Source organism: Rana temporaria, chromosome 4 (assembly GCF_905171775.1).
Source record: "Rana temporaria chromosome 4, aRanTem1.1, whole genome shotgun sequence".
Lineage (NCBI taxonomy): Eukaryota > Metazoa > Chordata > Amphibia > Anura > Ranidae > Rana > Rana temporaria.
In genome coordinates, this window is record NC_053492.1 from 110977699 (window position 1) to 110993047 (window position 15349).

The following is a 15349-nucleotide window of genomic DNA, read 5'->3' on the forward strand; positions in this document are numbered from 1 at the left end:
TAATCAAGTGATTACTGTGCCCCCAGCTATCAGCGGGGTGGTGTTATGGCACACATATAGTCTCATGACTATTGTGTTATTGGTGTGTTATGAATATGGTGTGTTGTTGTAAAACAGTGTCTTACCATGCCTTTCACACGTAGCTCGTGTTTGTCCGGGTGGGGTATTTGTTCCAGAAATCTTTTCACCCATTCCATTAACACACCAGCATTGCCCAGTGCTTCCATGGCACTGCTGTGGTTGGTAATTGCCCTTTTCATCACACTGTGGAATATGATGACCAATCATCTTCTTTGCCAGAGCTTGTTCACGCTCCTTCAAGCATTTTTGTAGGTCTGTCAACATATACAGAAAAGATTAATGATAACAGAATCTGTATGCAAGGAAACGGCTCCAAATCCATGAACACGCTTGGGAAATCTTAAACTGGTGTCAGGAAATGCTAAAAAGTTGCAATTAGTAGACAATACATGCCAAAGCTTTACCCTAAAAAAAAATCTGAGCATCTTGTTGCGCTAGTAGACCTTTTATTACACTCGGGTGCAAGTTATCTCATTCCAGCACTTTATTTTATTGCACTACACAGTGCTGTCATCCAGGTACTAGGGGCCAGATTCACATAGAATTCCGATGGCGTAACGTACTGCATTTACGTTACACCGCCGCAAGTTTTATGGGCAAGTGCTTGATTCACAAAGCACTTGCCTGTAAACTTGCGGCGGCGTAGCGTAAATCCGTCCGGCACAAGCCCGCCTAATTCAAATGGGGCGTGTATCATTTAAATTAGGCGCGTTCCTGCGCCGGACGTACTGCGCATGCTCCGTTTTGAAATTTCCCGACGTGCATTGCACTAAATGACGTCGCAAGGACGTCATTGGTTTCGAAGGTTAACGTAAATGGCGTCCAGCGCCATTCACGGACGACTTACGCAAACAACGTTAAATTTCAAATTTCGACGCAGGAACGACGGCCATACTTAACATTGGCTAGACCACCTAGGGGGCAGCTTTATCTTTACGCCGCGTATCTCTACGGAAACGGCGTACATTTACTGTGACGGGCAAAGCGTACGTTCGTGAATCGGCGTAACGACTCATTTGCATATTCTACGCCGACCGCAATGGAATCGCCACCTAGCGGCCGGCCTAGAATTGCAGCCTAAGATCCAACGGTGTAAGTCATTTACACCTGTCGGATCTTAGGAAGATCTATGCGTAACCTGATTCTATGAATCAGGCGCATAGATACGGCCGGCCGGATTCGGAGATACGACGGCGTATCAGGAGATACGCCGTTGTATCTTCTTTATGAATCTGGCCCTAGGAGCTTAGTGGAAATGTATTTAGTTGGGCTTAGGAGTAAAAAGTATGGGAACAATAAACAGACAATGTAGTATAATGGCTGTACACTGTTTTGCTGTCTAAAAAAGACATGATAGTCTGAGATGTACCTGAGCTTTCACCCAAAAAATATATTTTGTATCTTCCATCATATCCTTTATGCTGACTGAGCAATCCTGATTAGATACATGCCTGGTGACTGGATCCTCTTGTTCAAAGGCATTTAACAAGCGCTTTTGACCATTTATCTAATGGTCCACTGGATCTGGAAAGAGGCTCATTTATACAGTGTTACGAGTTTCAGCTTTTTCTTCAATTGTGGGGCATTGGAAGAAGCTATATTTAGTACACTTAAACATATTTTTACATTAACATGCACAAGAAAAGGAATCCAGTTTTTTACTGTATCAATTTGGAAATCAAAGATGCAGAATTACGAAACTTCCTGAACTAACTCTGAACTTACATTTATCTTTGCAACATTTTCTTGAATAACTTCTTTGTTTTGTGTTTAAGTCCATACACAACCACAATCCTTTTCAAATACAGTTATTGGGAAATCCTTGATATTTATTTTTTAATGAAAACTCATAAACAATATGGCCAATGGTTTTTGGGCACCTAACCATCACACCTGTATGGGATTGTTGGGCATCCCATTTCAAAACCCCGGGTATTTACAGTTTACAAAAAAAGTAATCCAGTTTTACACAGCACTATTGAACTGAGTATTCCTATGTGCAAGTTTACTTCAATTTGACAGAGGAACTTCGGACATCGAAAATTAAAAGCCTTCAGCTACAAATACCTTTAACAAAAAGACACTTACCAGTTCACGAGTCCAGCGCTGTCTTTACCTGGAATAGTTCTTCGCCAATCCTTGGTTCCCCGATGCCACCATCTTGACTGTGGGAAGCTGGCTATAATTTCTTGCTGATTCTCAGCCGGCTCCCCACTGTGAATACGCGAGACATGTTGCTCCTACTGACTGATCCCGCAGCATTCTGGGATATGTGACGTGTCCCAAGAGGATGATGGTGGGGGGAGGGGGAGAATTTTCACAATTCTCTGATCAAATAAAGACACATAGCCATATTAAATCAATGTCATTGGAATCTCCTGCCTGCAGTTCATTGGTCCAGCAATGACAGCCAACTTCTGGGTTCAGACCGAACCCAAGTTCATGCCTACTGGCCTCTCCATCTTACCTGGCAGCTGGCACAGCCTCTGTGTTAATGGGTTTGAGGGCTTTCTTCTCTAACTTAAAGACTGTAACGGTCTCTGTGATGAGGGAGCTGCCCAGCCTTTAGGCCGCGTACACACGATCAGTCCATCCGATGAGAACGGTCCGAAGGACCGTTTTCATCGGTTAACCGATGAAGCTGACTGATGGTCTGATGTGCCTACACACCATCGGTTAAAAAAACGATTGTGTCAGAACGTGGTGACGTAAAACACACAACGTGCTGAAAAAAATGAAGTTCAATGCTTCCAAGCATGCGTCAACTTGATTCTGAGCATGCGCGGCTTTTTGACCGATGCTTTTGCATACTAACGATCGGTTTTGACCTATCAGTTAGGCGTCCATCTGTTAAATTTTAAAGTTCTCTTTTTTTTTTGACCGAAGGATAACTGACCAATGGGGCCCACACACGATCGGTTTGGACCGATGAAACAGTCCTTCAGTCCGTTTTCATCGGTTTTAACTGATCGTGTGTACGCGGCCTTAGAGTTTTGAGTCCTGCATTTGTACATTGTTCTTTTCTAAACGCAAATGCATTTGAAACAAATAACCTCAACAAATACTTGTTTATTTAAACTGTTTTCAATGTAGTCTACTAAGTAAATTTTTTGTGACAACATGCTATTCTTAAGAATACTATTTTTTTGACTTACCTTTATGGGAGCTGTACGGTTCTGCAATAATTGGCTTCAGATTATAAGGATCCTTTGAAGCTTCATAAACATCTCCACTATCTAAGAACATGGCATCTGCTTGTCCATCCTGAAATAGGGTTGTTATTGAATCAATTTTTTATTGGCAGTGAATTTTTGTAGTTTATTATTTATTTTAAATAAAAAAACAGCTAACATATGGTGTCCATGATAAAGGTAGCTGAAATTTTCTGAAAATTATAGAAAATAGTATTGGCTTGATAAGCTATCAAACAGTCTGGAGTCTCAAATAAAGCTCAGTTCCATTTTTGTTAAAGGGAGGGGAAAGCTTTAATGCTGTCTCTTTATAATAAAGTTCTCTCACTTTTTATTCCTATGACACCAGTATAATAAGTGGGCGTCTAAGCAGCAGTTAGTACCCCTTTAGAGAAACCCCTCCCCTGGGTGGACATAGTGGGTAGGGCTAGTATAACTTTTATAATCTTGATCCAGAAAAGCCTGGGACAGAGTGTGGTGGAAAAAGGCTACCCCTAGTATACTGATATGTAAGCGTGTAGCCTTATGCCGCATACACACAACCGTTTTTAATGTCATGGAAAAAAACAACGTTTCTCGACGTGATTCTTGTCAAGCCTGCCTTGAATACACACGATTGTGAAAAAAAATGCTTGAGCAAAGCGCGGTGACGTAAAACACATACAACGACACTATAAAGGGGAAGTTCCATTCAAATGGCGCCACCCTTTGGGCTTGATTATGCAAATTTCCCTTCTCATAACTTGCTTCTGAGCATGCACGTTTTTTTTCCACGTCGTTAACCCCCCTGGCGGTATTCTCGAGTCTGGCTCGGGGTGGAATTTCAGGACCAAAAGCAGTAACCCCGAGCCAGACTCTGGACCGCCTCGCAGAGTCCACAGGAAAAAGTTACTTACCTTGTCCCTGGATCCTGCGATGCCGCCGCGCTGAGTGGTGTCCTCCTCGCTCGATTCACAGTGCCTGTGTGCCGCCGATCTCCGTTCCCTGCGACGTTACGACGCACGGGGCGGAAGATTGGTGCCAAATTTAAAAAAGTAAATAAGCACAATACATACAGTATACTGTAATCTTATAGATTACAGTACTGTATGTAAAAAATGCACACCCCCTTGCTCCTAGTGGTCTGCCCAGTGTCCTACATGCACTTTTATAAAATAAAAACTGTTCTTTCTGCCTGGAAACTGGAGATTGTCCATAGCAACCAAAAAGTGTCCCTTTATGTCATAAGTGGTTTTAGAGCAGCTAGAAAACAGCGATAATAAATTAGAATCACTGGCAGAAATGAGCGATAGTGATTTGTGGGAAAATTCGTCATCAAAAAATTTAAAGTAATAATTTTTATTATTATTATATTATTTGTTATACTTATTTATATTTATTTATTGTATTATAATTTAGGATTTTGTGTTTCAAATTTTATTATACCCGGGATGTCTACTAGACTATTGTTTGGACAGATGTAAGTGAGTTATTTCTAAGAATTACAGGCCTACAATATAAAACGCCAAATTTCCATGCAAAATAATGGTACCGCTTTCAGCACCTAAAATCTGAATTAATCATACCGCCAGGGAGGTTAAAGCCTACACACGACCATTTTTCACGACGAGAAAAACTTTGACGTGAAAAACGTTGAGAAAAAAACGGCCAATTTTCTCGTCGATAAAAATTCTCTGGAGCCTACACACAATCGTTTTTAATGACCAATTAAAAAAATTGAATTTTTCTCATCATGAAAAATGGTTGTGTGTACGTGGCATTAGATATTGAACCCTTTGGGGTATGTCCGTAATAAGCTTGGTGCACTTATGGTGGACCTATGGTGAGTACTATAGAAGAGTTGGGCAGCCATCTGGTATTAATGTTGGACTTACATTGTGTCAGAGTTGCCAACTTTCAGTAAATTTACAAACAGTTTGTAAAATCCATAATTGTTGCATTTGTCCATGATTGTCAGTTACAGATGGAGCGCTACCCCCCACAGGAGCCGCTGGTTAGATTGGGACGCCGTGTTATGTTACCTCTGTGATGTGTCTAGGGTTGATCATGATGAGAACAATGACCAGTGCCGGCTCAAGACATTGTGCTGCCTGGGACCAAGAATGAAATGCTGCCCCCACCCCCCCAGAAAAAAAATTACGCCAACCAAAAGGCCCCCACATTCATTATTTTATATCATGATAACTAAAGGGGACCCGTCATGGCTCTATACATGTATAAAGGAGTATGAAGAGGACCTGTCATTGCTCTATACATGTATAGGAGTATAAAGAGGACCTGCCATGGCTCTATACATGTATATAGAGGACCTGTCATTACTCTTTACATGTAAAGGAATATCAAGAAGACCTGTCATGGCTCTATAAATGTATATAAGACTATAAAGAGTACTTGACATGGCTCTATACAAGTATAAAGGAGTATAGCGAGGGCCTGTCATGGCTCTATAGATGTATAAAGAGAACCTGTCATGGCTCTATACATGTATAAATAAGTATAAAGAGGACCTGTCATGGCTCTATACATGTATATAGAGGACCTGTCATTACTCTTTACATGTAAAGGAATATCAAGAAGACCTGTCATGGCTCTATAAATGTATATAAGACTATAAAGAGTACTTGACATGGCTCTATACAAGTATAAAGGAGTATAGCGAGGGCCTGTCATGGCTCTATAGATGTATAAAGAGAACCTGTCATGGCTCTATACATGTATAAATAAGTATAAAGAGGACCTGTCATGGCTCTATACATGTATATAGAGGACCTGTCGAGACTCTTTACATGTAAAGGAATATAAAGAGGACCTGCCATGGCTCTATAAATGTATATAGGAGTATAAAGAGGACCTGTCATGGCTCTATACATGTATAAAGGAGTATAACGAGGGCCTGTCATGGCTCTATAGATGTATAAAGACGGCCTGTCATGGCTCTATACACATATATAGGTGTATAAAAGGACCTGCCATGGCTCTATACATGTATCCAGGAGTATAAAGGGACCTGTGAATTGCCGGCGGCCACAATGTCTTTTGCGCAAACTAATCAATCTACGCTAATTGTGTTTTTTTTTTTTTTGGTACCAAAAATACGTAGAAGAATACATATTGGCCTAAACTGAAGAAAATAGTTTGTTTTTCTAAATTTTGGGGATATTTATTATAGCAAAAAGTTAAAAAATATATATATTTATAGCACAAAAAATAAAAACCGCAGAGGTGATCAAATATCACCAAAAGAAAGCTCTATTTGTGGGAAAAAAAGAGAAAGGTATCTCTGGAACACAGAATGGAATCACTGGACAGCCTAGCCTGGCAGAAACCCAATTTAACTGAATTAACCAGATCAGAGCAAAATAATTCTCTCATACCCCTCTAAATTTAACATAGCACCTGGACTGAAAGTACACAGGCGCTACACAGACATGCAGCCTATATTTCCGCAATGGACATTCAAGAACAGATGCAAAAAGTACAGATTTTCCATACTGTTTGTAAATTTACTGAAAGTTGGCAACCCCGCATTGTGTGTGAAAGGTGAAGGTGTGTTGTATAAGAACTATTCATCATTCTTCTGCTACAGTAAATATGTTAAAAGGTTAAATGTGAGGACATTCCTTATTGAGGGAGATATGGGCCTTAGGCCTACAGAATGTGAGTGACCAAATATGGCAGAGCTTCTCCACATTACAGATGTGTGCATACTCAATCTTGTTCCTGAGCATGAGGATGGTGGGAGAAGCTCTGACACAAGGAAAGGGAATTTCCCATTGGAGACCTTTACCATCTCTTTGTGTTCCTCTGAGCCCTATCACCAGTAAAGGAGGTAAGGGGAAATCTCTCCAATAGGGACAAGGCAGTAACATGGAAGAATGATGAAATACACAGTTGGTGTAATTTACAACTCCCGATCTGGACCGTGTAACAGGGCAGTTTTCTGTTCAATAATATGACAGTAAATATAAAAGATTTCATGTATAAATACTTGGTATAATATTGCAATTATTGCTCTCTGAATGTCCTTATACAGTCATAACACAGTGTTGTGTTATGACTGTATAAATCTGAAACAATGATTACCTTTATAGCTGTCAAACAGTCCTCAGTGGAGGTTCTAAGCACACACACAAGGGTAATGTCCTGGACATTGCAGGATCCCACTAGATCATTGCACTTCTTCTGCTCAAGATCTGATATCGCACACCACCGGACTTGTTTTGCATTTGGTGCTGCAAAGCTCAAGCCTAGATAATAAGAAAAAATATTCATTATATAACATATATAGTAGTATAAGTGTTAAAAATAAAAGTAATGTGGTGTTAGTTTGTTTTTAAAAGATAACAGCATAACTTTTTTTTAACTGATTAAATATTATATTACTTCCTTTATCTAATCAATAGTGTTGGGCGAACGGTTCGGGCTGAGCATGAGTTTAAGCGATATCTTAACCTTTCTCGGTATACTAGTGACCAACGAAAAAAGGAGAAAATATAGTGGCTCTGTGTACTTGATAAATGTAAAATCTACCAAATATTACATAAATTAAATGAACATTAATAACACCCTGTGACAAGTGAAAAAATATGATTCAAATAAATATGTGCATATATATACTGAAAGTCCATAAAATAATCCAGTAAAGTCTTTTCCAATTATTTGAGATCTTCTACCACACCAGTGTGTTTCAGTGATTCTACACCCCTCAAAAAACTCAACCACCAGATTATAATGCCCAGCACATCTCTCCACATGTAAATAAAAAAGTGCTCCACTAGTGTAATAAAGCTTAAAGAAGTTTAATAAAACACTTTAAAACACTCGTCAACATTTGCACTCACATTCCGAAAATTCAAAGCCAGCAAAACTGAAAATCACAACAAATTTCCAAATCTCTCAATCAGCAGTTCACCGCTGATTGAGAGATTTGGAAATTTGTTGTGATTTTCAGTTTTGCTCACCCCCCTCCTCGATCTCAGAATCTCACATCTTCACTTCCTGGTTTGACGTAGCACTTCATGGATCTCATGATTAAGTTTGTGTGACGAAACATGTCGGGGGCGTGGCTCTATGGCAATCATCATCTTTGACGTGTGAAGTGCTACATCAAACCAGAAAGTGGAGATGCGAGATTCTGAGATCAAGGAGGAGGTGAGATCACTCATACATTTGCATACCTCAGGTCCGCCGTGACCGCAGTTCACCGCTGATTGAGAGATTTGGAGATTTGTTGTGATTTTCAGTTTTGCTGGCTTTGAATTTTCGGAATGTGAATGAGTGAGTAGGTGGAGACCCTTCAGGTCTGGTATGGATTCTAAGGGGAACTCTACCCCAAATAAAAAAAAAATGGCGTGGAGTTTCCCCCAAAAAATCCATACCAGACCCTTTATCTGAGCACGCAACCTGGCAGGCCGCAGGAAAAGAGGGGGGGTGAGAGAGCGCCCCCCTCCTGAAACGTACCAGGCCACATGCCCTCAACATGGGGTGGATGCTTTGGGGGTCTGTGACCCCGCAAAGCACCATGTGCCCATGTTGATGGGGACAAGGGCCTCATCCCCACAACCCTTGCCCGGTGGTTGTGGGGGTCTGCGGGTGGGGGGCTTATCGGAATCTGGAAGACCCCTTTAACAAAGGGGACTCCCAGATCCCGGCCCCCCCTATGTGAATTGGTAATGGGGTACCCTACCATTTCGCAAAGGAAGCGTAAAAAATTGTAAAAAAAAACAGACACCGTTGGGATAAGTCCATTATTAAAAATAAAAAAATGAAAATAAAAAAAGATTCCAGCGGTGGTAATCCACTCTCAGGGCCAGATTCACAGTCAGCGGCGTAAATGTAGGCGGGCGTAGCGTATCGTAGTTATGCTACGCCGCCGCAACTTAGAGAGGCAAGTGCTGTATTCACAAAGCACTTGCGTCTAAAGTTACGGCGGCATAGCGTAAATGTGCCGGCGTAATGAGGAACAGGGGGGCATGTTTTATGTAAACTAATCATGACCCCACGTAAATGTTGCTTTTTTCGAACGGCGCATGCGCATGCATGCTCAGTATCACGTCGAATTTTCAGATTAAATTACGCCCGCTCAATGCCTAGTCATCGTGAACGTAACTTACGTCCAGCCCCATTCACGGACGACTTACGCAAACGACGTAAAACACAACGCTGTTCCGACGTTTCCGACGTCCATACCTAACATGACTTACCCCTGCTTTATGAGGGGTAACTTTACTTTATAATAGTTAGTTATGTGATCTGTGCCACCACTTCCATCACCAGGTGCAATGCCTGCTCACCTTAGGTCATACAAAGCTCCTAATAATGTGTTCTAGGGCGAACCAGCCAGGAATAGTATCAAGTTATTCACAGCGTCCTTCAATATAAAGCCATCCGTTTTCTTAAATGATGGCCTTTTCTTATTTTTATTAGCTGTCCCCTTGTAAGTCTATTTGTTATGTGAGAATCATTCTCACTTTTGACCATGCTTGGGGTGCCATTAACATTTAATGATAATACAAGTGGCATGTGCATTTCCAGCACATTTCCGAAACGTGCGGCAAAGCGCACATTTTCTGTTCAGATGTGAGTTGAGCCTCATTGTTCTTGTGTAAACAAACCAACTTCACTTACAGGCCCCATTCACACCTAGAATAGTGGGACCGTACATTGTTAGACTTGTTTTTTTCCGTGACATGCATAGCGTAGCCCATTGATTTCAATAAGCTGTCCTACATTCAGCAAAGTAGCTTGTGAGACATTTTGATGTGTTGCAGTTTGCATGTTTTTTACTATGCGTTTTTCTGCGTTTGGTGCAAGTTTTTTCACATGGCAAAATATGTGTTTGCGCCCATGTTTGGGGTATCATTAACAATTAATGGCACTGAAAGGTGTATAAAGGTGGCCACACACTATACAATCTGATTGTACAATATCTGTAAAATGTCCTCTAGATTTACCAAAACTATGGAATAGGAGGACCCACCTATTTACCCATTCACTCTGTATCCAATGAGGCATTCCCTTGGACTACATCAGGGGTGTCTCTCCCGTGGTCCATGAGTCGAATGCAGCCCCAGAGAGTTTAGCATGCAGCCTGAGCCCATCTGGAGAGATGTGGGGATGCTGTGCAAACATAGCAGCTCTGGCAGCCTACATTGACAAGCCAGGCAAATGCATGCATGGAGGGATGCCGTGCAAACATAGTTAATGGATGCAGGGTATGTGTGCTAATGAGGTCAGTTGGTGAACTTTTTCCTGTGTCTTACTCTTTTTTATGTCCTAAATCTACATACCTGGAAGTCATGAACTTTATATGAACACGGCAAGGGCTAAGGTAAGCCCTTGTTCTAAAAATCAAAGAAAGCTTTTATTTTTCTGCAGCAGAGGTACATTAAAGGGGTTGTAAAGTTTCGTCTTTTATTTTTTAAATGGGTTCCTTTAAGCTAGTGCATTGTTGGTTCACTTACTTTTTTCTTCGATTTCCCTTTTAAATGTTTTTTTTTCTTTGTTTGAATTTCTCACTTCCTGTTTCTCCTCAGTAAGCTTTCCACCATCATCTGAGCGGTGGAAAGTCATTTAGAACAGCATACTGGACACCTTACTGAGGAGGAACAGGAAGTGAGAAATTCAGACAAAGAAAACAAAGAAAAAAAACATTTAGAAGGGAAATCGAAGGATAAGGTCAGTGAACCAACAATGCACTAGCTCAGGTTTATGCAATTAGCGGATCTCCAGCTGTTTCAAAACTACAAGTTCCATCATGCCTTTGCCTCTTGGTGTTGTGCTTGTGGCTGTCAGAGTCCTGCTATGCCTCATGGGAATTGTAGTTCTGCAACAGCTGGAGGTCCGCTAATTGCATATCCCTGCACTAGCTTAAAGGAACCTATTTAGAAAATAAAAAACAAACCTTTACAACCCCTTTCAAGAGGAAGTAAACTTCCTCTGCAAACTTTTACCTATAGGAGGTATTAAAAAGATCTCCTAAAAGTTTAGGAGATATTTCCAGTGCATGCAGCCAGTGACATCACTGGCGCATGCGCTCTGAAGGAACAGCCCATAGATGCCTTTTCTTCCGAACTCGTGTCATGAATGGCGGGTCCTGCGTGCATGCGTGGGAGTGACATCATCGCGGCCTGCGAACCCAGAGGAAGCTCCGGGAAAGATGGACGGGACTGCTGCAACAGCTTTGTTTTAAGGTATGTATTTCATAATGAGCTAGTATGCGATGCATACTAGCTCTTTATTCCTTTGTCTTGCAGGTTTTTTTTGGGGGGGGGGGATTTTTTTTTGCGTTTACAACCTCTTTAACCAGTTTAGGACCAGCCGCTGCAGTTTCACCGCGGCAGGTTGGCTCAATTGAGCTAATCGCTGTAGCTGTACATTGCTTTGTGCAATAGATACAGTGGATGCGCGCAATGCGCCAAAGCCGATGCGTGGGGCCGGCGGCCGCGATGTCCACCAGCCACCCACGATCACTCCACAGAGAGGCAGAACGGGGATCTGTCAATGTAAACAAACAGATCCCCATTCTGTCAGGGGAGTAGATCATCTGTTCATAGTGATCAGGGACTGCATATTCTCTCTCTTCCTTCAGTCAGTCCACTCCCCCCACAGTTAGAAACACCTCCCAGGGAACACAGTTAATCCCTTGATCACCACTAGTGTTAACTCCCTTTCCCTGCCAGTGTCATTTATACAGTAAACAGTGGCCCAGATTCAGGTACATTTGCGCGATATTTGCGGGGGAGCAGGGCAACGATTTTGCCCTGCGCCCCCGCAAATATTTTGCGCTGCCCTCGATTCACGGAGCAGTAGCTCCGTAAATTGCGAAGGCGCGCCGGCAAAATTGCCCGGCGTAAGCGAGCGCAATGTAAATGATCCCGCGGGGGGCGGTTACACCTATGGTTACACGGGCGCAATTGCTTCTTGAATCTGGGCCAGTGTATTTTTATAGCACTGATAGCTGTATAAATGTCACTGGTCCCCCAAAAAGGTCAAAAGTGGTCGATTTGTCTGCTGCAATGTCGCAGTCCAGCAACAAATTGCTGTCATTACTAGTACAAAGAAAATAATAATGAAAAAATGCCATAAATATATCCCCTATTTTGTAGATGCTATAATTTTTGTGCAAACCAATCAATATACGATTATTGGGATTTTTATTTTTACCAGAAATATGTAGAAGAATACACATTGGCCTAAACTGATAAAGATTTTTTTTTTTTGGTTATTTATTATAGCAGAAAAATGTTTTTGTTATATATAGTGCAAAAAATAAAAACTGCAGAGGTTATCAAATACCACCAAAATAAATCTCTATATGTGGGGAAAAAGGGACATCTATTTTGTTTGGGTAAAATGTCACATGACAGTGCAATTGTCAGTTAAAGCGATGTAGTGGCGTATCGCAAAAAATGGCCTGGTCATCAAGAGGGTAAATCCTTCGGGTCCTTAAGTGGTTAATGGTATATTGGTACATTTAGAAATAAAAGGCAAGCTTAGCCTTTAATATCCCATTCATTTATTGTACACTAGCTTGTAAAACTACCTATGGGCTGATTATTTGCAATTTTGTGTTTAACTGCACATATCTATGTGAACATTGCTGAAATTCCCACCTATAAATATAACAGCTGTACTTACTAATGATGGTGAAAAATAGGGCTGCTTTGAAAGTCGGAGCCATCCTTCTCAGTGCCTTCTGTGCCCTGCTGTCAATTCAACTTTCACATATTGTCAGCTTTCTTATATGGGATGATGAGTGGGCGAGTGTGCAGAGAAATTGTCCTTGACCCTTGGTATCTGTAAATAGACAGTTTTTTTTACACAAAATAACAGCACTAGTCCTGTCAGGTTTAACCTTGTTCATGAAAACCAAGAGAAATACAGGGGCTGATTTTACTGATCTCCTTTTGAAAAAATAATGTTCCTGACTATTACACTGATTCAATGGTTTCATTTCTTTCTGACTCCCTTACCCGGGACAAATATTCAACAGCAGTGGATCTGTGTACTTGATCTGAAATATTTGTAATGTACAGTGGCTAGGTCAGAAAGCCCTTGGCTCAGCTTGGCAGCCCAAAAACTAGCATTTTCAGGGGGTCAGCTTTGGCAACCTCTGCCTTTCTCTGTATTTCTCCCAAGCTTTCTTTAACCACTTAAGCCCCCGACCATATTGCTGGCCAAAGACCAGAGCACTTTTTGCGATTCGGGACTCTGTCGCTTTAACAGACAATTGCGCGGTCGTGCGACGTGGCTCCCAAACAAAATTGGCGTCCTTTTTTTCCCACAAACAGAGCTTTCTTTTGGTGGTATTTGATCACCTCTGCGGTTTTTAGTTTTTGCGCTATAAACAAAAATAGATCGACAATTTTGAAAAAAAATAATATTTTTTACTTTTTACCATAATAAATATTCCCAAAAATATATATAAAAACATTTTTGTTCCTCAGTTTAGGCCGATATGTAGTCTTCTACATATTTTCCATATTTTTTTTTTTAGCAATAAGCGTTTATTGATTGGTTTGCGCAAAAGTTATAGGCCCAGATTCAAGAGGCTATTGCGCCGCGCAACCATAGGTTGCGCGGCGCAATAGCTGTTTTGCTCCCGCGTAGCGAATGCCCCTGATTCAGGAACATCGCTACGCGGACTGCAGCCTAGGATATGACAGGCATAAGCCTCCTTATGCCTTCATATCTCAGGCTGCATTCTTGCGTTGTCCGCTAGGGGGCGCGGCCATTGTGATCGGCGTATAGTATGCAAATTGCATACTACCACCGATTCACAAAAGTTGCGCGGGCCCTGCGCACGCAAGGTACGGAGTTTCCGTACGGCGACTTTAGCGCAAGGTTGCTCCTGCTAATAGCAGGGGCAGCCAATGCTAAAGTATAGCCGCCCTTCCCGCTCGTGAAATTTAAATTTCACGTCGTTTACGTAAGTGATTCGTGAATGGCGCTGGACGCCATTCACGTTCACTTAGAAGCAAATGACGTCCTTGCGACGTCATTTGCCGCAATGCACGTCGGGAAAGTTTCCCGACGGAGCATGCGCTGTTCACTCGGCGCGGGAGCGCGCCTAATTTAAATGATTCCCGCCCCCGGCGGGATCATTTACATTAGGCGCCCTTACGCCGGGCTAATTAGCATAGCGCCTGCGCAATTTACGGAGCTACTGCTCCGTGAATCGCGGGCAAATCAAAATATTTGCGTGGGCGCAGAGCAAAAATCGTTGCCCTTTGCCCACGCAAATATTGCGCGGATCTACCTGAATCTGGCCCATAGTGTTTACAAAATAGGGGGTCGTTTTATGGCATTTTTATTAATATGTTGTTTTTACTAGTAATGGCGGCGATCAGCGATTTTTTTTCGGCACTGCGACATTATGGCGGACACTTCGGACACTTTTGATACATTTTTGTGGCGCGCGGGAGTCAGGAGCGAGCAGAGCAGGAGGCAGAGCCGACCTGCCACCATATAACTGTGGCGGCTGGTCGGCAAGCTCCGGTCAAAAAAACATTTTTTTTTAGCATGATTGTAATTGTCACATAACATAGTCCCCATAAGATGGCAATAGCTCCCCAGCCGTTAAAGTAATATTGGTCCACACTTACCTTATTTTTTTCTTCTCCTCATCTGGCCAAATCCATTATGTGTGTGGGCATTTGAAGCCCAGTTCGTTTCCCTTCCTGGATTGCGGTCCATGCTGGGTAACCAAGATCTCGCGCGTGCGCTATAGAACGGCGCTCGCAGTGCAGTTTGTTTATTCTTTTGTCATGGCAACGGGCGGCGACGGAGGAACGTCCCGCCCCGTTGCAACAGTGATAACACAATCTACGCTCCAATAAAACTCTGAATGACTCCCCTTCAGGGGCGGACTGACCATTGGGGCTCTCGGGCACTGCCCGAGGGCCCCATGCCACTAGGGGGCCCCATCAGGGTTGCCAGGCTCAATAAAACCAGGGACAGTATGTAAAAATCTGTGTTTTTTTTACATCTGTCCCTGATATGTCTGAAACCGACATGCTTTTGATGTGAAAATCCAGAGATTTTAACTGTCCTGCCTCTGCACTGCCTCCTGGCGT

General features: G+C 42.2%; 1 protein-coding gene across 1 annotated transcript in view; it reads right to left on the reverse strand.

The window, feature by feature from the left end:
* LOC120936434 (saxiphilin) overlaps positions 1-13016 on the reverse strand; it is a 63143-nt gene extending 50127 nt beyond the window's left edge. The window contains exons 1-4 of the mRNA XM_040348753.1: positions 12912-13016; positions 7356-7519; positions 3237-3345; positions 126-335 (exon numbers count right to left, since the gene is read on the reverse strand). Coding sequence (XP_040204687.1) covers positions 126-335; positions 3237-3345; positions 7356-7519; positions 12912-12954 — 526 coding nt within the window. The 5' untranslated portion in view covers positions 12955-13016. The remainder of the gene's footprint in view (positions 1-125; positions 336-3236; positions 3346-7355; positions 7520-12911) is intronic.
* Positions 13017-15349: the final 2333 nt, after the last annotated feature.